General features: G+C 41.3%; 3 protein-coding genes across 14 annotated transcripts in view; 2 read left to right on the top strand and 1 right to left on the bottom strand.

Moving 5' to 3' along the window:
• The window catches only part of ZFYVE26 (zinc finger FYVE-type containing 26), a 72347-nt gene extending 60131 nt beyond the window's left edge, over positions 1-12216 (bottom strand). For all 3 annotated transcript variants that reach the window (XM_081829414.1, XM_081829413.1, XM_081829415.1), the window contains exons 1-9: positions 12109-12216; positions 11341-11617; positions 9829-9907; positions 5465-5554; positions 3628-4150; positions 2901-3031; positions 2141-2305; positions 1906-1994; positions 832-995 (exon numbers count right to left, since the gene is read on the bottom strand). In XM_081829414.1, the coding sequence (XP_081685540.1) occupies positions 832-995; positions 1906-1994; positions 2141-2305; positions 2901-3031; positions 3628-4150; positions 5465-5554; positions 9829-9907; positions 11341-11534 (1435 nt within the window). In that variant the 5' untranslated portion in view covers positions 11535-11617; positions 12109-12216. The remainder of the gene's footprint in view (positions 1-831; positions 996-1905; positions 1995-2140; positions 2306-2900; positions 3032-3627; positions 4151-5464; positions 5555-9828; positions 9908-11340; positions 11618-12108) is intronic.
• Positions 1-23322, top strand: part of RAD51B (RAD51 paralog B) — a 780046-nt gene that overhangs the window by 203565 nt on the left and 553159 nt on the right. For 7 of the 10 annotated variants that reach the window (XR_014148103.1, XR_014148104.1, XM_081829423.1 and 4 more), the window contains exons 1-3: positions 13603-13674; positions 16674-16784; positions 18067-18180. Coding sequence is in view for 8 of the 10 variants with exons in the window: in XM_081829423.1 (XP_081685549.1) it covers positions 16701-16784; positions 18067-18180 (198 nt within the window). In the remaining 2 variants the exon portion in view is untranslated. Of the gene's footprint in view, positions 1-13602; positions 13675-14149; positions 14186-14759; positions 14825-16673; positions 16785-18066; positions 18181-23322 lie in introns of those variants that run through there. The other 3 variants (XM_081829425.1, XM_081829427.1, XM_081829424.1) reach the window with 3 other exon arrangements.
• LOC145723406 (elongation factor 1-alpha 1-like) lies at positions 19607-23220 on the top strand. Its single transcript, XM_081830365.1, has 2 exons — positions 19607-21387; positions 21589-23220. Exons 1-2 carry the CDS (start codon positions 21031-21033, stop codon positions 22039-22041), a joined length of 810 nt encoding a protein of 269 aa, XP_081686491.1. The 5' UTR covers positions 19607-21030; the 3' UTR covers positions 22042-23220.

The raw sequence follows: 23322 nt of genomic DNA, 5'->3' as shown, positions 1-23322 counted from the left end.
TGGGTCACCAGGGATTTGATTTAAAATACTTCTCTGGAAGCCTTTCGTACTTGTATGTAGAAAACAGGGAATTCTAGTTCCTTTAGGAGATCTGGTAAACAAATTCCCTACTTTTCCAGAAAAAAATATAGAATGTAGTAACACTGGTTTTCCAGTTAGTAGTAGGTTCTTTTAATACATAAATCAAAACAGTATCTAGGTTGAGAAACATCTATTGCCATATGAAAACATTTGTTTCTCTCTAAGCTAAGTGTCCCTGGCCTGTGTTCTGACTGTACTATGATGTGATTTTTGAAAGCAAAAAGAGCTTGTTAACAGTGAGCTGAGTTATAAGCACAGATCCACGGTTAAAACAAGGCTTTGTTATTGTTTTAGGCAAGTCTTTCTTCTAAACTTCTTTATTTAGTAGATTATGAAGGAGAGATGGGAGGGAAAGGAAACACAGAATGTGCTAGGAAGAAGCTTATGTAGCATGGGAAGACTCACCAAAAACGTGCATAAACACTGCCCATGACAATGCTGCAAATTCAGAGGGCAGGTCCTAATTCTGCTTCATTGGGATAAAGGTATATGAGTGGTTCCTGAGAAAGTTCCAGGAGGATGAAAGTTCCTATGGGCCTCTTCTCATAGGATTCCCTATACCTCACCAAGAAAGGAGAGGAGTGTCCCTACAACCCATAATCTGATTGGGGCAAACAGTGATAATCTAGTGGGCACCTGTTGGACCACCCACCTTGACAGATCAAATCTACATAAATCTTGTGCTGAAAGAAACTGGTGCAGGATTGTCCTAAGAGGGAATCTTGCCCAAGTCATTCCTTGCCAACTCACCATGCTCTTGCTGGGGGTCCTTGGCTGGCGCCTTCTGTAAGAGCTTGAGAACATCTTCCTCCCTTAGGGCTGGAAGGTTGGTAAGGTGATGGAGAGAGTAGAGCACGGAGTGGCTGTCTCCACCATGTAAATGACCCAAGAGATCTCTCTTTGGTATGGGGTTGCTGAAAGGCAAAATTGAGAGGTTGGAAGAGAGTCAGTTTATATCTGACTCTGAAAAACCCATCTCGATTCCCTCTTGTTCTTTTCTCTCTGGCCCATGACACTACAGGTTTCACTTCCCTCAACACCAACTTCTAGTTGGTTTGGGATAGAGCAGAGCACTTGTTTACCATTAGGAAAGTACATCCATCAAGTCAGCTCTACTTGTCTAGAAAGGACCTAGGAAGGGCCCAGATTAGGTTTCCCAATTTCCATACTCTTCCTGGCTAAGTTCTCTGATTTGAGTAAACAGCACCCTCCCCACCCCCCGCTTCTGCCTACTCTACTCAGGAAGTGCCAGTGAAGTGGGTGAAGAACAAAACACGAACCCGGATCTGGGGAAGACCTAAGGCTAAGTTATTGGGGAAGCACAGCCTTGTACACGGTGCAAAAGGCAGTTGTCGCATAAATCTGTGATCCAGGATAACACATGACTAAGAATATGGACATTTACTAGCTGTGTCACTTTAGGCATGTGATTTAACTCCTCTGGGCTTAAGCTGTCCCACCTTCACAATGAGGACAATATTGGCACCTATCTCACAGAATTATTTTGAGGCTTAAGTGAAATCATCCACTGAAAGGGCTCACAGCAATGTCTGGCATATAGAAAGTGGTCAGGAAATGCGAGCTTTTGTTCCATTTATCACTGTCATCCTCAAATTATTCTCTAGGTATAACCTTACGGCCATGGCAAAGATGATCATCATTTATGTTCCTTTCCTGGTTTAATAGCTGGAATGATTATTAGTTGCAGGTCAATGCTGTCGACTCAAATATCTATGTGGAAGGTGGCCTGAAATGGTACATGCGTGGAGCATGGGGTCAAGTGTGCCCAGGGGTGGGAAGGGGGCTGGCTACACAGGCCTGTACCTGCTCTGCTGTACACACCACTCCAGGACCTCGAGGTGAGCCCACAGCCCATCACAGGCATCCCTGAGGAGCTTGTCACAGCCTTGGTCCTGTGTTGATATGGGAGAAGAAAGAGATGTGGCTGAGGCACCTGGTGTCAGACTGTGACCGACTTCAGGACCCTGCATTCTGCCTCACCTCGAAGCCCCACAGCAACTTACTTCTGGAGCAGCTCACCCTGCAGAGCGAGAGTTACCTGGACCCCGTGGAGTGCCTGGAGCAGCCTCTTGGCTGATGCTAGGCTCTGGCAGTGCGTCCAGCCCAGGAGCACAAGCAGTCGACTGAGAGGCCTGAATTCTCTGTCTAGTAGGCAGCCAAGACTTGGGAAGTCTTCCTCTTTCAGCAGAGCTAGTGCCGTCACCTGCAAGCCAATGGAGGCTGCTGTAGACAGTTAGGTGGACCTGCGGCTTGTTAGGGTAGGAAGCTTTTTAGTAAAGCAGGGAGATGTCGGATAACGACAGGAGTGGCCAGTTGAGTGCAAAACGTTCACAGAAACACTAGACTGTAAGCTCTCTGAAGGCAGGGACTGACTTCTGTTGTAACCCCAGCTCCTAGCACAGTACACACAGGATTAGGTTAATAAATATCTGTTGACTTAAATTAAAGCTCAGTTGTGGTCGGGACGGAGGTTAGAGTCATTAAAGTCCCCCGTCAGCTACGGAACATATTGCTGCCACTGTCTTTTCTTCCACACACCGTCCAGAAAGCTTATACGTATCTAACATCTTAGTTCCTGCCAAAGGGCATATATAAAATGAGAGCAGTTCTAATTATGAATGATAATGGTTCTCAGGACCTTTTTTCCCCTGGGACTGCGGGATGGACACACCAAATGACTCACCACTAATTAGACTGCTTTGTGTTGGATAAATGAGTCAGAGAGAAATGAGAAATGAAAAAGCCTATAGAAAATCCCTGGGTACTTCTGTGATGGAGAATGAATAAGTTTAATTTACCAGGATCTGCTCGAGGAAATGCTTGCTGTTGCTCAGGCAGTAGAAATAGGCTGATTTCCAAGCCTGGGTTGGGTCAGGATTGGAGAACAGGGCTAGCATTGCCTGCTCAGGATCTAGATGTTCGGGGGAGACTAAAAAAATCAAACCAGACAAGGTTACTGGGGAACAGGGAGATCTTCTTTCCTAAGCTAAGGCGCATTCAAAAAATCAGCAGGTGTGAGAGTTCACTCTTTTAAAAAGTTAAGCCAGGTTTTCTACACTTGATCTTTTTTTTTTTTTTTAGAAGATTTTATTTATTTAACAGAGAGATACAGGTAGGCAGAATGGCAGGCAGAGGGAGAGGGAGAAACAGACTTCCCGTGGAGCAGGGAGCCTGATGCGGGGCTTGATCCCAGAACCCTGGGATCATGACCTGAGCCGAAGGCAGACACTTAACCGACTGAGCCACCCAGGCGCCCTTCTACACTTGTATCTTAAAGGCACTTGTACTTCTCTTAGTAGCTTCTGAAAAGCTCTTTCCAGGTATTGCTATTACTTTATTATTTTTTCCATCATTCCATCTTGGACTATAAAATTTGTACTTCTATGAAAGAATACCTTACCATTTTTGCTTAGCCTCTCCACTAGATTTCCTGAGCAACTTGGAAGGCACCAGCCTAGAGGAACTTCAGAGTTTGGACACAGTGGAATTACTAACATGCAAGGAGAAGCAGCAAAGGGAACACACCTTTTCCCGAGGGTATGGCCTTCACTGGCTTTTCTGTGGCCTTCTCTGCATAGGTATGGCCGTACAGGGATACCAGGCTCCGTCCAGCCTTGTGTAGCAGGCAGCTGAGCACCTGCTCCTCCCGCAGGGGACTCCCCTCAGCCCTGCAGGCCTCCAGTAGTTCCTCACACAGGAGACGCAGCTCAACCCCGAATGGCTCTGCAGGGCAACGTAGACTCTGCAGGGCTCCATAGATGGCATCAACTATACCAGCGGGCCCAGCGGTGGGGCCCTGCACAGCTCCAAGTGCCCTTCGAATGAGGTCCACCAGTGCCTTCTGCAGAGACCAGCCACAGAGGCCAGTGGCATCGTCCTTGCTAAGCAGGAGTTCCAGCAGGGCCTGTGCTGGCTGGGGAGCCTGCCTCAGAAGATCCCAGAGCACAGAGACAGCTTCTGAGCTGAGCCGAGGGGTCCAGCTCTCCTGCCTCTGATTTCCATCAAGCACAGGGCTTCCTGTATCTTGTGCCAAGGCTTCGTATAACTCCTAAATAGAGGATGAAGCAAGGGATCCACGGTGAGCATGTCTAGGATGTTATCACTTATATGCTTGATGTTTTCCTCTTTTCAGTATGAGTGTGTATATAACAGTAGCAGTAGCAAACACTTCGTAGTAGTTACTTCATGCTAAGTCCTTTACACAGAAAAATTAATTAACCCTTACAACAACCTTAAGAGGAAGACACTACTATTATCCTCATTTTACAAATGAAGAGATGGAGGCAAAGAGAGAACTCAACTGGGCTCCATTCTAAGCTAGGCCCCCCTTATCGCCTCCAAAATGTGCACTGTGGATCTAAATCAGGGGCTGCAACTTCAAAGACCAAGCAGGTAAGAAATGGGCATGAGACATGATGCCTACTCCCATGGCATTTAAATTCAACTTTCAGAGAATATAACACACTATTTTTTAACCTCTGCTCTAAATCCTAGCCATCCTTTGAGGTATAGCCCATTCCTCATCCTTGAAAACCTTCCCCAACACCTCCAACCCACACGACTCTCCCTCTTTATTGGGCTTTGAAAGTACTCAAAATTAGTACCATCTGGTTTAATCCATAACTGTGGCAAGTGTGTATTTGTCTTTTCTCCCTGACTAGATGGTAAGCCTTGGAAGGCAAGAAGCTCTATAGCCTATAATTTGTTTGCAGAGTTGGGGTAGAGGGAGAAAAGAGGATGGGGAAGTAGGTGATTTCCATTGCTTTAGCACCATGCCTATGGACAGTGCTCAGGGATGCTTCTTCATTAACTGCCTCCAAGATGGTCACAGGGTCTTGACCTAATACAAGTGAAAAGTCCCTATCTTAAATCCTATTGTTAATATGTCTTTAATTAGCCGGTGGCCAGGTCATGAAGAAAATCAGTACCAACCCTCATAGCATACTTTAGGGACTTAAGTACAGATGTAGTTAAGACTTCTGCCCCCAGAAGGTTGTTGTGAGGATTATCACATTCAATGCACCTGTTACAGAAGAGGTATTCAACAAATACTATTTCCGTTCTCCCTTTATATTCTGTGATACAGTGGTGAAAAATTCAAATACTAAGCTTAAATCTAAGTTAAGTCTTCCTTTTACGTGGAATGAAAAAGACTTCAATCCCCAGTTATACTTAGAACTTCTAGATAATCCAACTCTAAGAATTCTAAAATCAGGTTAAGTTTATTATAATTCTGAACTCTCCTCAGAGGAAGCTCCACCTAGCCTGGTCTGGTCTGAGAACATAGCCAACCTCATGCGGAGAAGCTGAGCTTGTTGAGTGACTGTAACCCTGGGCAGATGGCTCCCAAGCCCTCTCTCACCTTGAGGATGTCCTCTGGAATATCACGTTGGAGATCTTCTGATAATAACAGAAACTCAAGCTTTCTCCGGAAAACACTTGGGAGTAATTTCTAGAAGAATCGTAAGAAGGATAGAGATTAGGCATATGCTTTAGTTAACAAATAATAAGAAAGTATTTCTCTCCAGTTAGTTTTATTCCTGCTGTTGCTCTAAGATAAAGTACCTTTAACCACTAAATTCCTGGATATGTTTGAGATACTTTTTTTTTTTAAGGATTTATTTATTTGAGAGAGTGCGTGCAAGGAGGAAGAGGGGCAGAGGGAGAGAATCTTGACTCCCCGCTAAGCTCACAACCTAACATGGAGCTCGATCTCACGACCCATGAGATCATGAACTGAGCTGAAACCAAGAGTTGGATGCTGAACTGACTGTGCCACCCTGGCACCCCGAGATACTTTTCTTTATAAACAAAAACAGCTAAACTTGGATGCATACATTCACCACTGTATCACAGAGAATATAAAGGGAGAAAGGAAATAGTATTTGTTGAATACCTCTTCTGTAACAGGTGCATTGAATGTGATAATCCTCACAACCTTCTGGGGGCAGATTAGAACTATGTCTTAACTATATGTGTACTTAAGTGCCTAAGATATGCTCTGAGGGTTGGTACTGATTTTCTTCATGACCTGGCCACCGGCTAATTAAAGACATTCACATGAAGTCTTTTTCCAAGAATCTCCCTTCCAGTGTCCAAACACCCACTTATGAGTAAGCCTGGGAGGGTACGGCCTACTTGATCCTCTTTTGGTCCAAACCCTGGTTTTTGGTATTCATTATAAGTTGGAAAACAAAAGAGGAAGGGATCTAATGGTTATTATGTGCCAGATACTGTGTGTCATATTCTCACACATTTAAAAAAAATTTCATTTAATCTCTAAATCAAACAAACCTGTGACTTGAGCATATATTTTACTAACGATGAAATGGTTAGGAAGTATTTTTTAATTATTTCAAGCATGAAAAAGAAAAAGTGATCTACCAAATATTTGTTAATGAGACATGCTATCAGAGAAGACTGATGGAAGGAAAGAGAGAGCCCCTGGCTCTTCCTGGACCTGCTTGTTTCACAATAACTTCCCTTCACCTGGTTCTTAAAACTAAAATTATAGTTTCCCCTTCTCCAGACACAAATACAAATAAGAGTAAAATCTAGGACTAATCCTAACAAACACTACTTTATTTTTTATTTATTTTATTTTTTATTAATTTTTTAAAATTTTATTTATTTTCAATGCGGGGCTTGAACTCACGACCCTGAGATCAAGACCTGAGCTGAGATCAAGAGTCCAATGCTTACCTGATTGAGGTACCCAGGCACCCTACCACTGCTTTAAATTAAAGACACCTGTAAATCACATGGCTGATTAAAGGTTCCAGGGATCATATTTTATTGAAAGGTCTCCTATCTCAAGCAAGAAGCACCTGCAAGACTGTGTGTGTGTGTGTGGGGGGGAGTTAGAACACAAGAGCCCACTTTCTCTATTCATGTGCCATTCACTATATCAGAGGCTAACACAATCTAGTATGTTCTCGGTACAAAATCCTATTTCTTCTTACCACATCCTTGCCTAATGCACCTATGCCAACTGAGTGCTTATACAATGCTAGTGATTAGAAGTCAGTGGAGAAAATTCATGCTGGAAAGCTAAAAGTTAAATGCTTCAACTAAGGACTAAGAGGAAGGAATAGATAAGATGTCCAGACAGCAGGCCCCTGATAAAGAACAAAGTCTGGTTAAGATATTAGGACTTTAATCTAGAATCCTAAAGACTCCTTAGTTTGTAATTATGTTACTGGTGAAGCTGCTTTATGCATGTGCAGGGTCATAAATGACTAACATTTCTAAAACAGGGAAGAATTTGTTCCATGTTTCTAAGCACAGATCTTACTATCAAAGCAAAGCACGTTCAATGTAAAAAAATTAGAACACAGAAATAGGCAAGTGAAAACACACACCTACAACCCCCAAATCTTCCCACTAAAAGACAGCTTCTATTAATACTGTGGTCCAAGGGCATCCAGATCATTTCTATTCATGCATCCCAAATCCATAGTTCTCTAAAGTGTTTTTTCACGCAGCAGAGTATGAACATCCCTCCATGTCACCAAAAGTTCATTTACTACATAATTTTAATAGTGGCATAGTGTTTTACAAATAGATTAGCCAGTCCTGTACTGTGGACATGGGAGTTGTTTCCAGTTTTCCTTTATTAGAAGCAGCATGGCAGTGAACATCTCTGCAGTTAAATCTTTGCACACATGCTTCCACATGTAGAGATAAATCACTGCAAGATAAAAAGGCAGAAGGCAGAAGAGGATGAAGAAAAGGGAAAATGGAATCACTGTTTCAACTTATAATTAAAAAGGAAGCTTTTGGGGATGCCTGGGTGGCTCAGTCAGTTAGGCGGCTGCCTTCGGCCCAGGTCATGATCCCAGGGTCCTGGGATTGAGTCCCCCATGCTGAGCGGGGAGCCTGCTTCTCCCTCTCTCTCCCTCTGCTTGTGCTCTGTCAAATAAAATCTTAAAAAAAATAAAAACGAAGCTTTTGGCAGAAGTTGGGAGATTGGAAAAAGAGGCAGCTAGCAGGTCCCCTAAAAGATGAAGGTCACTCTGGATTAGCGACTGGCCTTGTGGAACTACTCTAAGTGCTTGTAAGAGTTGCAATCTTAGTCCTTTTAAGAGTTAAGTCTCTGGGGTCCTTGCTTAAAGTTTGAAACATTCCCACAACTGTTTAAATAACTGAGGCATGGAAGCCTGAAGACTAAATGGTCTTTGATATTGGGAAAAACAAGAACAATTCTTAGTTTGTGCTAAGGAGCCATGGAAGTGAAATCAACCACCTGGTCTGGTTGAGCAACTGTACAGAAAATAAGCAACAAAGCAGCCATGAATGGGGCACCTGGGTGGCTCACTTGATTAAGCATTCAACTCTTGATTTTGGCTCAGGTCATGATCTCAGGGCCTCCATGTGGAGCCTGTTTAGGATTCTCTTTCTCCCTCTCTCTGCCCACCCCCACTGCTGTCTCTAAAATAAAGAAATCAATCTCAAAAAAAAAAAAAAAAAAAGGCAGCCACGAAGTAGGCAAATACCTTTCAGTGAGGGGAAAGTTCCTCTGGTTTGACAAATTCCATGTTTGGACTAGAAAAACTTTTAGTCAGTAACAACAGACAGTTTTTCTTTTTCTCTTTGAAGATTTTAATTCAAGTTTTCCCTTTTAGATCTGAAACTACAGCTAACTCAATCATCCTGGGGTTATCTAAAAATTTTGCTTCTCTTTCTTCCCTCTCCTACTAGCCTTTTTGTCATTTTTTTGGTCTTTTTTTTTTTTTTAGACACTGCCAAAAACCTGGATATGAGGTACATTTAGATTAGGAATTTCTGTCATTTTTTAACAGCTATGTGAAGTATCAAGCAAAACTGGAACTGGAGGCAAAATTAATTCTGATGACAGAGGGGAGTAAAGAAGAAAATTAGGCTGAATTATAGACATTTACAGAACAGAATTTATGGTTTCTTTAAGTTCTACCTCAAATAATGTTGAGGTGGAAAAACTAGCAGACTAGGGACTCAAAGTGAGAAGATCTTGGTTCTAGCCTTAGTTCTTCCAACTAACTTTATTGTGTGTCCCTGGGCTAGTCACTTCTCTTCTGGGTCAGAGGTTCCTCACTTAAATCTTGAAGTCTGAGGCTTAATACAAAATTGTCTCAGAGAAATTCCTCTAATGGATATCAACTTCTGATAATTATCACATACTTCTAAAAAGGCTTTTAATGGCAACCTTTTTTTTAAAAAGCACTTTGTTATAAGTTTTCTTCCACTATTAATTTGCTCACTGTTTTTATATTTGGTAACTTTTAGTTTAATTCATGTGGATTATTAAACTCTTAATCAATGAGGTTTAAATCTATAAGTATTCACTGTACTGGACTAATTAAAATGAGATTTTTGGAAGAACAACCAGGTTTCAGCTCAGCCCATTCTCCATTACTTGAGTATTATGAGATTCATACTTTTATTTGCTATTTTGCCATTTTCACTTGGTTTTGCAAAGTTCTGTTCAGGCACAAGACTCACAATGGTATTTAACAAAATGATATCACCTTAAATGGTATTACATGCCAATGTACGTTAGTAAATGAATGAATAAATTTAGGTAAGGAGACAGCAATAAAAATTTATGCCATTCTTACTGTCGATACTGAGAAGGGAATATGACAAACCTCATAATAAAGGAAGTAACAGATGAAAAGGAAATCTTTAGCTACTTCCAAGTTCTCAGTCCTGGCCTCAGGAAAAAATCTGAAATATAAATCTGCTTACCTTTTCCTGGGAGAACCATTTTTCCAGTACAAGAAACCAGACCCAGGCTAATCTTTGAGGGTTGATGTCCTGTCCACATCTGAAAAATGTGAAAAGAAAGAATTTCTAAACGAAGAGTTTCTACTGACCTTTACTCTTTTGTGACCCAAGATTGAGATTTCACTGTTCAGTCTGTTTTAAACCTAAACAGGCAAGAAGACATTGTCCTAATGAGAAATTTTCAATTTTATGATAAATCAATAAAACTAGAACCAGAACAGGGTCAGCAGCTTTCATTTAAAAAAAAAAGGAAAAAATATCGCACCCCTACCTCCAGCTCCCTATCTAGTCTTTATTATTTTTAAATGAAATAACATTCATAGAAAACCATAAAAGCAAGGCTCCCTAAAGTATATTCTTGAAAATAGAAACTGAATCAAGTAGTCTTAAAGAAAAAAAAGGAACTTCATGAAAATTTATTTTTAACTCTATGCTGAAAACAGGGGTATAGGAATTCATAAGGCTTTCTTTGAAGTTAGTAATTTAGACAGAAACTGGCTAGAACCCAAATGAAAAAAAATAAAGGGAAAAAAGAATCACCTAAGTCTCTATATGTGTGTTCATACAATACAACGTAGCTGTCAAAGTAAAAAAAAAAAGTGAAGGGGAGACTAGACAGCACATTTAATTGTTATACCACTGGTTGTTAATAGCACTGCCAGGAAGAGCTTCATTAGAAATTCAGATAGAGAACAGTGCTTGCTAGGGTACAAAGAGGGGTCAAAATACAAAGAGGTATTCCCAGGGAGTGAGGGAATTCTTTTGTGGTGATGGAAGAGTTCTGTATCTTGATTTTAGTAGTACATGAATCTGTACCTGGATAAAACTGCATAGAACTACATACATAAAAACAAATACACATTAAAAAAATGGTGACAACTTAATAAGGTCTGTAGTCTAGTTAACAGAAATGTACCAATGTCAAATCTCCTGATTTTGATATTGTACAATATGTATATGAGATATCACAATTGGGAGAAGCTGTGGAAAAGGTACTCTGTATTTTTTTTTGCATTTTGTGAATGTAAAACTTATTTATATAACTTTCAATACAATATTTATATAATTATTTCAAAATAAAAACTTTAAGTGAATTGACTTCCAGTCCTTTGTTAAAGCTGTAATACCTTCAATTACATAAGCAAGAAGAGAGCAGGGTTTGCTTTTCTGGAGGCAAAGGAAATGCTTTTCAATGCAGTTCCACCATCTACTTTAATGATAATAGTCAAGAAACGGTGGTTTTAGGCACACTTTGCTGGCCAGGCTTAAATGTAGTTTCAGATGATAACTGAAGGCCAAACCGATTAAGTACTAAACATGTATTAGAGAGGTAAATTTTCAGAGCATGAGAAATACACTCTGCCTCTGAGAATTCTTCAGAGGGTAGGTGAGAGAGGCACGTTGACCAGAGCCCAAATACTGACCTTGTGTCTCCTGCCCTGTGACTGCCTAGAATAAAGCGAGATCCCTTACCTCAGCTGATCTGGACACACCACCAGCGCCTGAAGAATATCTTCCACCTTTTTTGGGATATCCCCTTGTGCCTGGTGTAGCTGAGGTACACATGCCTGAGCCAGCTCCCATTCTCCTCTGCGAAGGCACTCACAGAAAAACCCAAAAAGTTGCTTCTGAGAAGCAGTTTCCTCTTGTCCAAATGGATGATGCATTTTCCCAGCACAGAGTGCAGGGAGATAGAAAGAGATGAATTACGCAGAACACATTGTCAATTTTCTCAGTCGTGGAGCACCTCCTAGAAACAATACACACCACAATGAGGAGAAACGGAAGGAACTATAATTAGACAAACTAGTAACTACTAGCCCGGCTGGGAAAAGCGGGACTTACTTCCCTAATTATTGTTTTAAGTTTGATTTGAGGTGTTACTCTTTTTGAGAAGTTCCACCTTTCCCCGAGGGGTGGATCCCATCTCTCTACAGGCATCCAATATTTAATTAATCTTAATGGTCTATTAGTTCGGAGTGCAGACCCATAACTGTACTTTCGTATTCCCCACTTAACTTTACGCCCATTCGGACTCCAAATCCCCAGGTGGTCGCCTCCTTAAGGATGAGAAATTCAGCAAGAATCTCCCTAGTTTGAGCCCTCTCTTAAGGCAGAGGAGTGAGGTCTGGAGAAGAGTCTGTGTTAGGGCTGAAGGACCGTGGGGATTGGGGCTGAGGGACGCTCCATACAGGGGTTGTGGAGAGCGCCCCCGCCTTCTTTGGGGCGCCTTACACTCACCCTCTCCCGGTGCCCAAAGCAATAGAGCTTCCAGCGCAGCCATGTTTGAACCGAGTCAGGTGATAAGCCCCATTCGGGAGGTTGCCCGATGGCGGGATGGGGTGGGACGACCGACAGCGGCTACTCCTATTGGTCAGTGGAGGGACGATGCAAATAAGGCGCCATATTTGTTTGGGTCACGTGACGCCACCTCTTCGGACTAGAGAAAGCTAGGACACCGAAAGAGTAAATCAGCTACCTGGCTAATAAGGACAGTTCTTCCCAGTTTTGACCACTCCTCCGCTCAGCACCTTCTGTTTTGCGTTCGGCGGAGCTGGTGGCAGGAATATCAGTGTCCCTTGATTTTTTCTTCTCTCTTTTACTCCCTAGCATTTGAAGTCAGCTTTTAATAAGTGCTAGCCAGTGGCAGTGTTTTGCCAGGCCTTGGGAATACCGAGAGCAAGGAAACCTGGATCCTCCTCCATTGTTATTCTATCCACTTGGGCTCTCTTATAATCCCAGAATCCTACTTCCTGAATTCCCATTTTCTGCCTAATCCATTGATTTATTTGCTCATTTACCGGATAACCTTTAATTGAACGGGGTGCTAGGCCCTACTCTACCGGCTGATTAAGTTACGAACCCTGTCCTCGAGCTCACAGTCCAGTGAGGAGTGCAGGCCAGTAATTAGGATACAGTAGGCTAAATTATAGGATAGAAAGTGCACAGAGAGATGAGAGCAAAGAACGAGCAAAAGCTTTTTTGCAAATACTGTAATCTGAAACTGAGTCTTAAAGCAATAGTTTACTAAGCTTCCTTATCACAGCTGCTTTTACACATAAACTTCTGTTTGGTTTCCTTCATGGTCTCCTTAAACTACAGACTCTTATGTTTCCCCATTAAGTGTTTTCAGTTGAGCAATTTCACTCAGTAGTTCCCAAACTATTTCATAACCAAAGTGTGGTGAATAAAGCAAACCCGGGAGTTAAGCATCTGCCTTTGGCTTAGGTCATGACCCCAGGGTCCTGGGATGAAGCCCCATTAGGGCTCAGCGGGGAGTTGGCTTCTCCCTTTCCCTCTGCCCATCCTCCGGCTCATGTGCGCGCGAGCGCGCTCTCAAATAAATACAATCTTAAAAAAAGGAAAAATTAAAAGAAAAAAGCAAACCAAAATAAACCCAAGCTCTCTTTCAAAACCTCTTTTAGGATAGGTGGATTCTTATTTATTCCTTGAAAACTAACATGTCTCTCTGGTCCATTACACATTTTTTAAAGGTAGTGACAAAAAAAAGAAAAGACACAATTCCAAGCAAGGTTTTTCCTGGCTTCATTTTCTCCTTGCTGCTGTTTCTCCACAAGATTTTGATAATCACTGTATTGAGAAACTGACTGGAACGTCTCAACTGATTATAGTGTGAACTACAATTCCCTGCAAGCCGGGGAGCCAACCTGGGACTCTTCCTACCTCTGATTGGATATTTCGCCAGAGTGACGACCCAGTCAGCATTTGGGTTGTTGCCTTGCGGCGCTTTCCGCGGGGAACTGTGAGGGGTGGGGGAAACTTTGAAAGTTGGATGCTACAGACCCGGTACTGGAAAGTTTCGTGTGGGGGGCGTTTGTGGGGAAACGGGATGCGCTCATTATTTTCTGCTCCTTCTCTGGGCCCCTGTCTGTGTTATTGATTTCGGGGTAGCGGAGAATCTCTCTTTGGTCCAGTACACGCCCCCTTAGGCCTGTAGGCATCTTAACAGGAACCTCGCCGCGGGATCTGGGGGCTTCTGGCCTTCTTTTGTGGGGGATGCTGGGAAGCTGCTCCTTGTTGGAAAAATTATTTTTAGGGGATTCTAGGGTGACATTTTCGTCTCTTGATGCCCACCTCCCCTCTCCCATTTGCTGGCTGTTCGGAGTCTCGGCAGGGGAGCCCGTCATTAAGGGAAGTTTATGGTCTGCTCGCCTTCTGGTGGTGTTGAAGAAGACGTAGTTAAAGCGAGGAATCTGGAGCTCGATCTCTGGATTTGAATGCGGACTCAACCGTTTGCTAGCTGGTAGACTTTGCACAAGTTTTTCAACTCAATGCCTCAGTATCCTTAGTCTGAAAAGTGAGGTAAAACATCGGACGGAAGCTCTTGGAACAGTACTTGGCATGTAATAAGGGCTCAATAAATATTAGCTATTATCGTTAATAGTTTTCATTGAACATCTTACATAAGGGTTTTTATTTTGTTGAGGAGGGAAGGTTTCAGTCTTCAGGATGGAATAGCTTCCCTCACCCCTGTTTACATGTGCGGGCATGCTGTGCACACATACAGAGCAGGAATTTAAGTCTGGTGGAAGAAACGAACACGCAAGCTGTAATAATACGTTAATAAGATTATCCAACAAATATGTACAAAGTATGATGAGAACACTGGAGAGGAAGAGAGTGAGTTGGGGGCAGGCTTTGTGGAGAAAAATCAAGGAGTCAGGACGGACTGACCATTGGTGTAACCTACCAGTATATTGTGGCTGGATAGCTGATAAGTGAGGCGGCAAATGATATTTTGCTGTCTGAATTGATAATGGTAATGATTGTTAACCTTGAGCTCTGTGTGTCAGACAGCATCCAAATCCTTTAATCTTTCACTACATTCTTATGAGGTAAATATTTGAATTACCCTTGTTTTACAGATGAGGAAACACTCACACCAGGAGATGAAGTAGCTGCCAGGAAGGCCAGGATCTGGGCCTTGCAATCAGATGTATGAATGAGAGGGAAGTGAGAGACCAGTTGATGAAGGGTCTTTATGCGATCTTAAGAAGTGTGGAATTTATCCCATGGGTAAATTACAATGGTCCCATGGGTAGTTTTAAAGGATGACAGGATTGGAGCAAATTTTTAGGTAGCTGCCTCTGGCAGGATTGTGGCACTGACCAGACTTTTGCAGACCAGTTTGGTGCTTCTTCCTGTCTGCTTCCATAGCACATTTAAATGCCAATGACAGTACTTATTGCATGACTATAATTATTTGTGTATACATCTCTTTTCATCTTTTACTGTGAGTTCGCAAAGGGTAGGGAATATGCTTAAATGATTCTTGTACCCAAGGGCTCAGGAGAGCGTGTGATTAAGAAGTGTCTGTGGAAGGAGCCAAATGAATGGATTTTTTTTTTTTTTTTGATAGTGTAGGGAATACCCCCTGCCCCGGGGCAGTATGCATAGTGCAGGCAGATAATGGGAGTGGCCCTAATAAGGCTGAGATAGCAGAGTTGGTTATTGTTAAAGTCCAGGTAGTTTGGGTTCCCCTTTTTGATTGAATTTATCAGTCTAAATGGTGTTATTGCCCAGAACTACCTGATCTGTAAAGACACTACTTGGGAAACAAATCAATACTGACAAATTCCTGCTGAGAGAAATGAGAGGGATGTATTTTGTGTTTGGGAGGTGTGTGTGTATGTGTGCATGCACACGTGAATGTGTGAGAGAGAGAGGGAGAGAGAAAGGGAGAAGAGGGAGAGGGAGGGAGAGAGTTCATTTAATTCAGAGAATTTATATGTTATATAGAAATTTGGGCCGTGGTATTGGAAATAAACTGGTATCTATATTCTCAGTACTATGTATTTTTTTCCAAAATGTCACTCCTTTTCTGATAACTATATTGCTATATCTCCTGGAACCATGAAGAGTTCCTGTTTCTACTCTATCCAAAGGATATCTTTACATCTCAGTGAGAAACACAGCTTCTCCTTTGCATGCATAATGAAAGGAATCACAGTGACTTGTGTTCTAGTTCTCTGAAGGCAAATATTTCATGAGCCTCGTTTAACCCTAGTGAAGTTCAACAAGAGTGAAATTTAATTGCATGTGAGAATGTGAGAAGCTAATACAATAAAAACAATTTCAGTTTGTAAATAAGACCTGAAATAATAAAATCTCATTTGATTCAGAAGTTTGCTCTGCCTCATAGAAAAAGGAGAGGTTAAATATGATTATGGACTTGTAGTAGGGTGTAACGGTTAAGAGGTTGAGTCTTAGAGTCAGACTTCCTGAGTTGAAATTCTGGGTCCACCATTAACTTTTTCTGGTGACTATGGAGTAGCTAACATTTCAAGGCTTTAGTATTCTCATATGTAAAAATTGGATCAATAATCAAACTTGGAGGCTTAAATGTGATAATTTATGTAAAGCTTTGGAACAGTGTCTGGTACATAGGAGGTGCACAGTAAATTATTACAGTGCAATGAAAGTAAAGCCTTTCTAAGGAGTGCTGCTTGGAAATATTCCTTGAGGGTTAATTACGTATCCAAATAAAATTTATAAATGCATTGAAAACCTTAAGATGCTATACAAATGTGAAGTAGTGTTTTTATATTCATGTAAGAAATACCAAAGAATTGTGTGAAATGCACATTCTTACATTGTATTGTTTCTCTCTGTGGATGTTTGGCAGACATTTAGAAGGATCCTGTAGCTATCCTTTATTTTATCAGTAATATTTTAAATACTGTACATTTTATTTTGTATCTGGAGAAGCTTGAAGAGTTTTTCATTTTGTAGCCTGTTTTGGATACTGTCTACTATTCCTTATGCCCTTTTCCAATTCTTTTCAGGGTCCTTTTTCTGCTGTATCTGAAGGCATGGGTAGCAAGAAACTCAGACGAGTGGGTTTATCACAAGAGCTGTGTGACCGTCTGAACAGACATCAGATTGTTACCTGTCAGGTAAAATTTATGTACTTTTTCTCATGGAGAAACTTTAAATACAAATTAATTTTAAATATACCTTTTTTTTTTTTTAAAGATTTTATTTATTTATTTGACAGAGAGAGACAGCGAGAGAGGGAATACAAGCAGGGGGAATGGGAGAGGGAGAAGCAGGCTTCCCGCGGAGCAGGGAGCCCGATGCGGGGCTCGATCCCAGGACCCCGGGACCATGACCTGAGCCGAAGGCAGACGCTTAACGACTGAGCCACCCAAGCGCCCCTAAATATACCTTAATAACTCAAAAATAAGCCTGAAATATGAAAATCTAACTTTCTAAAAAAAAAAAGAAAAAGATAAATTATAGTGCTTCTCCAGAGGCTAATTTAAAATAACAGGCCACTTAGGTTGTATTTCTAAATGCGATTTCATTTATCCAGATTCCAATATGTTTGCATTTTGGGTCAGGGGAGAATGCTTATAGCATAATGTAAAGTATACTCATGCCATTTATTTGGGATTCTAGAGAAGTTTCGTCCACTTGAAAGAAATTTTTCAGTTACATGAGAAATAGGACTTAAATGAGGAGATGGTATTCAAAATGGATTATGTCTCTTGCAAGCAAGAGAAATTAATAGAATAATTTTCCTATCAATGAATGAGAGAAATGGAGCAGATGTTGCATTTTTAAGCACAATAGTGAAGCAGATCCCTCTTAGGTTAAATAAAGTTTTATGTTAGGATTTAATCCTTAATAAGACAGATTTTCAGCATATGCTGCAATTTTAAAAAATTGCTTTGTGTGTTAATGGTATTTTGATTTCTCTTACACATCTAATAACCCTCATGTTCATACTTGAAAACACTCTTAGAAGTATGAGACTTAACATTTCATTCCATAGTCAGTTTTATTGTCTCAGTTATTAAATACTTCCTCTGAATGATCTCATAGCTTAGTAAGAAACCCATTTCAACCTGACACATTCTGGTGTCAGTGCCCAAATTCTGGCCCAGGGCGGTGCTCATATACACCTGGGTTAGAGGCTGCTGCTATGTGATGTTACTTGATATGTCCTCTGATATATGCTAACTAAATTGGAGAATTAGAAGATACGTTTATGGCATCGTATCTTTCAGTTAAGGCATATGTAGGGGGAAATACTATAAGAAACATATAAACCTTTGATCTACAACAAATTATGCTTTATCTATACATGGATACTGTCCATTAAAAGTTTCTTTTTAATTCCAATATCTTTGTTGCACATATATGTTTAAAATAGTCTTTTTATTGTCTCTTTAGGACTTTTTATGTCTTTCCCCACTGGAGCTTATGAAGATGACTGGCCTTAGTTATGGAGGTGTCCATGAACTTCTATATATGGTCAGCAGGGCCTGTGCCCCGCAGATGCAAACGGTATATATATGTATTTTATTATGATTTGGTTATGATTTTTGCGATCATTCTTTATCTCATTTAAGATCTTTTTTGGGGGGCGCTTGGGTGGCACAGTTGGTTAAGCAACCAACTCTTGGTTTCGGCTTAGGTCATGATCTCAGGGTCATGAGATTGAGACCTGTGTTGGGCTCCACTTTTAGTGGGGAGTCTGCTTGAGACTCTCTCTCCCTCTGCCTTTCCCCTCTGCATGCATGCATGCATGCACGTTCTCTCTCAAATAAATAAATCTTTAAAAAAAATAAAATCTTTTTGGAGATGAGGCAAAAGCAAAAATAGAGATGAACACCTCAAAAATACTGATTCGCACCACCGAGTTAGTCCTTTAATGAGAATATATGTGAAAAATTTATGTAGTTTATAAGCTCATGGGAGAGAGTTCCTAATTATGGGAATGAGGAAGCAACAGGAAGTTTTTTTCTCTGTAGCTAATAGTGATATTTCAAAAGGTCATCTTTGTCTTTTGTTTGTTTGGGTGGAATTTGTGGGTCTCACGGTTAAGTTATAATATACTCCTAATTAGAACCCCTGTCTCTGTAATACTAACTTTTATCATCATCAGTCTACATCATAAAGTACATATATTGGATTTATACTTGCTTATTGATTGAATATATATTACTTAAGAACTTTGCTCACTTTTTTTTTTTTAAAGATGTTATTTATTTATTTGAGAGAGTGTGAGCGAGCCTGAGCTGGGGGGAAGGGCAGAGGGAGAGGGAGCAGCAGACTCATTGTTGAATGCAGAGCCTGAGCAGGGCTCGATCCTCGATCTGAGATCATGACCTGCGCTGTAGGCAGCTGCTTAACCGACTGAGCCACCTAGGCACCCAAAAACTTTGCTCACCCTTGAGAAGAGTTAAAGTCTTTTATAACAAATCCTCATCAAGTTGTAGTATTATTTTATACTCTGTTTCATAACTTTAGCTTTTCAACATGTAGGTTTAGTGCATGGTTTGAAAAGATCTTGTTTTCCCAGAATAAGAGTGCCTAAAAGTCTGTTCAGTGCTTTACAAATGTATTTATTTAGGTGGATTATAGATTACTTACCTTACATCTTATACTGAAATTTGGTAACCACTGAGCAATAAAGTGGAGTTCAGTTCTATGAAGTGGGAAGGAAGGAATGTTAGTGTCATTTAAAAATTCTGAAATCAATGAATAGATAAAGTATTTTCTTTTCTTTTTTTTTTTTTAAAGATTTTATTCATTTATTTGAGAGAGAGAACGAGATAGAGAGAACATGAGAGGGGGGAGGGTCAGAGGCAGAAGCAGGCTCCCTGCCGAGCAGGGAGCCCGATGCGGGACTCGATCCCGGGACTCCGGGATCATGACCTGAGCCGAAGGCAGTCGCTTAACCAACTGATCCACCCAGGCGCCCGATAAAGTATTTTCTTTTGTTCAGATTTAGCTTGTGATCTAAGAAAATACCTCATAGGCAAAGTAGTCAGAAGAATTAGAATTGGAGCTAGGGATTGGCACTGTCTTAGCTTTGTCATTGACCTTGATACTTTGAACAGTTCGCTTTGTTTTATGGGAGAAGGAAGAGAGCTAAAATAGTAAGTGATGATTCTGTGACCATATTCAAATTAACTTGTTACTATTTCGAAGCTTGCAAAGCACCAAGAAAGTGTTTTAGTTTGACATGTGTCATTCTGTTTGGTCAATATCTATGGCATAGTTCTAGTTGGAGGATAAAGAAGAGAGCATGGGCAGGAAATTCACCTTTAGACTCCACTTCTGCTACCACTTCAGCCGTGGTTTCAATACCATTCCAAATGCTGCCTCACGAAGCCATCTTTCTCCTTTGTTGTACGTTCACTTCCGTAGCATTCTGTAGATTTGGGTCTTGCTTTAAACATTGGCTTAGCATCAGTTTATTTTTCCAGGGAAGTTTTTTTGTTCATTTATATATTCCTTTAACTAGTATTTCTTGTGTGCCAACCATGTAGCAGGTACTCTGTCAGGTCCTGGGGATCTTGTAGTGAACATGGTAACATCCTGCCCTCATGCAGCTTACAGTCTAGTGGGAGAAGTCAGACATTACACATATAATTACATAAACAATTAGTTATTTGTAGTAATGATAAGTCCTATCAAGGAAAAGTACAAAAAGCTCTGAAACTTAATAACAGGGTACATTACTTAGTTCCGGGGTTGCGAAGGGCTCCTCTTAGGAAGTGACACTTTAGCTAAAACTTGAAGGGTGAATAGGGGAGAGATAGGCAAAGTCAGGAAGGAGGTGAGCATGGAGGAGTCTGCAGGCAGTGGAACTAGGATGTGCAAAGGCCCTGTGAAGAGAAGGAGAATGGTGTTTCCTGGCAGTAAAATAAGGCTGGTGTGAATGGAACTTAGTGGTGAGGAGCAGATTGACCTCAGAGATGAAGTCAGAGAAGCAAGCAGGAGTCAGATCATGGGGCTTACAGACCATGTAGAGGATTTTGAACTTTATTCTGAGAGCAATAAAAAGTCATAAAGGGTATAATCTGTGTTTTTAAAAACTCAGTCTTGCACAGAGACTTTATCAAAAACATGATTGCAGGCACATCTCAGGCGGACTGTGCTGTCCTGATTGTTGCTGCTGCTGTTGGTGAATTTGAAGCAGGTGTCTCCAAGAATGGGCAGGCCCGTGAGCACGGGCTTACGCACTGGGTGTAAAACAACGAATTGTTGGTGTTAACAAAATGGATTCCACTGAGCCACCCTACAGCCAGAAGAGATAGGAGGAAATCGTTAAGGAAGTCAGCACCTACATTAAGAAAATTGGCTACAACCCTGACACAGTATCATTTGTGCCAATTTCTGGCTGGAATGGTGACAACATGCTGGAGCCAAGTGCTAACATGCCTCTGTTCAAGGGATGGAAAGTCATCTGTAAAGGTGGGAATGCTGGTGGAACCACACTGCCTGAAGCTCTGGATGGCATTTCTGCCACCAGCTTATCCAACTGACAGGCCCTTGTGTTTGCCTCTCCAGGACATCTACAAAATTGGTGGTATTGGTACTGTCCCTGTGGGCCGAGTGGAGACTGGTGTTCTTAAACCTGGCATGGTGGTCACCTTTGCTCTAGTCAATGTTTCAACTGAAGTAAAGTCTGTTGAAATGCACCATGAAACTTTGAGTGAGGCTCTTCTTGGGGACAATGTGGGCTTCAATGTCAAGAATGATGTATCTGGGGGCACCTGGGTGGCCCAGTCGGTTGAGCATCTGCCTTCAGCTTAGGTCGTGATCCCAGGGTTCTGGGATCGAGCCCCATGGCAGGTTCCCTGCTCAGAGGGGAGCCTGTTTCTCTCTCTCCCCCCTGCTAGTGTTCTCTCTCCCTATGTCTGTCTCTCTCAAATAAATAAAAATAATACAAAAAAAAAAAAGAACGATGTATCTGTCAAAGATGTTCGTGGCAATGTGCCTGGTGACAGCAAAAATGACCCACCCATGGAAGCAGCTGGCTTACAGCTCAGGTTCAGGATAATCCTGAACCATCCAGGCCAGATCAGTGCTGGATATGCACCTGTGCTGGATTGTGACCCAGCTCACATTGCTTGCAAGTTTGCTGAGCTGCAGGAGAAGGTAGATCATTATTCTGGAAAAAAGCTGGAAGATGGTCCCAAGTTCTTGAAATCTGGTGATGCTGCCATTGTTGATATGGTTCCTGGCAAGCCTAGGCGTGTTAAGAGCTTCTCTGACTATCCTCCTCTGGGCCATTTTACTGTTGGTGACATGAGACAGATGGTTGCTGTGGGCGTCATCCAAGGAGTGGACAAGAAGGCAGCTGGAGCTGGCAAGGTCACCAAGTCTGCCCAGAAAGCTCAGAAGGCTAAATGAATATTATCCCCAATAGCTGCCACCCCAGTCTGTGGTGGAAAAAAGGTCTCAGGACTGTTTGTGTCAATTGGCCAATTAAGTTTAATAGTGAAAGACTGGTTAATGATAACAGTGCATTGTAAAACCTACAGAAGGAAAGGAGAATGTTTTGTGGACCATTTGTTTTTTTGTGTGTATGTGTGGCAGTTTTAAGTTATTAATTTTTAAAATCAGTACTTTTTAATGGACACAACTTGACCAAAAATCTGTCACAGAATTTTGAGGCCCATTAAAACAAAAGTTTAATGATAAACAACAACAACTCAGTCTTGAACATAGGTAAGTGATTGAAAAGGAGTAGGAAAATATTTGTGAAGACCAGTTAGGTATCTACTCCTGTATTCCAGACAGAAGGTGACTGTGACATGCTTTATTAGTGTGGTGTCAGTGCAGATGGCATATGTCAGTTGTTATGAGAGATATTTAGGAGGCAGAATGAATAGGATTGGTGATTGTTTGCTGGTGGGTGGTGGTGAGATAACAGGAAAGTGACAGATGATTCCTTGATTTTTTGCTTTGGGAAACTGGGTAGTGCCACTTCCTGAGATAAGGAATGCTGGAAAGAGGATCAGGCTTGAGGGAGGCAGATCATGAATTTAATTTAGTACTTGCTGAATGTAAGGTGCTTATGAAACACTGAATGGAGATACTAAGCAGGCAGTTCAATACATGGACCTGGAATCTGAAGGAGAGGTCTGTCGTAGCAGTATACATTTGGGAGTCATCAGTGTAAATATGCGATAATGAGATAAGCGTATCTAAAACCAAGTTCTGAGCAAAGCCAACAGTTAAGATCAGATTAAATAATGATGCGTCTGAGAAGCAGCAGCCACCAACAGGGAAGAAAAGCTGGTGGAGTGGCATACCAAAATATTCCTTTTTGTTTCATTTATATACATACTATCATTTCTGAAGTCTTTGTTCCTTCATTTTAGTCTTTTTTATATGTGTCACTGAATCTATTATTCTAGTGATTAGTACACTTACAGTTACAAAGGAAGTACTTTAATGTTGACAGATTGGGCAGCCTTTACACGTTTGATAAAATGTCCCCAGGCTCACCTATCAGACAACAGCCTGATGATATATTGTAGACAATATTCAGGTATTTCTAAATCAGATACATACCACATGACTTTTTTCTGTAGCTTTTCTTTTCTTTTTTTAATGTACCTGGGTATAGCCTTAGAAAAATGTGATAATCCATGGTTTAAATGATCTAAGAATTTAATAGGTGAGATT

This window comes from Leptonychotes weddellii, chromosome 9 (assembly GCF_054177405.1).
Source record: "Leptonychotes weddellii isolate Sample4059 chromosome 9, ASM5417740v2, whole genome shotgun sequence".
Lineage (NCBI taxonomy): Eukaryota > Metazoa > Chordata > Mammalia > Carnivora > Phocidae > Leptonychotes > Leptonychotes weddellii.
This window is presented reverse-complemented; position numbering and strand designations above follow the sequence as displayed.

Excerpts from the sequence above, each read along its gene's own strand:
- LOC145723406 (XM_081830365.1), top strand. The coding sequence starts at position 21,031 with ATGGTGACAACATGCTGGAGCCAAGTGCTAACATGCCTCTGTTCAAGG. Across the intron at positions 21,388-21,588 it reads GCTTCAATGTCAAGAATGAT|AACGATGTATCTGTCAAAGA; the intron begins GTATCTGGGGGC and ends AAAAAAAAAAAG.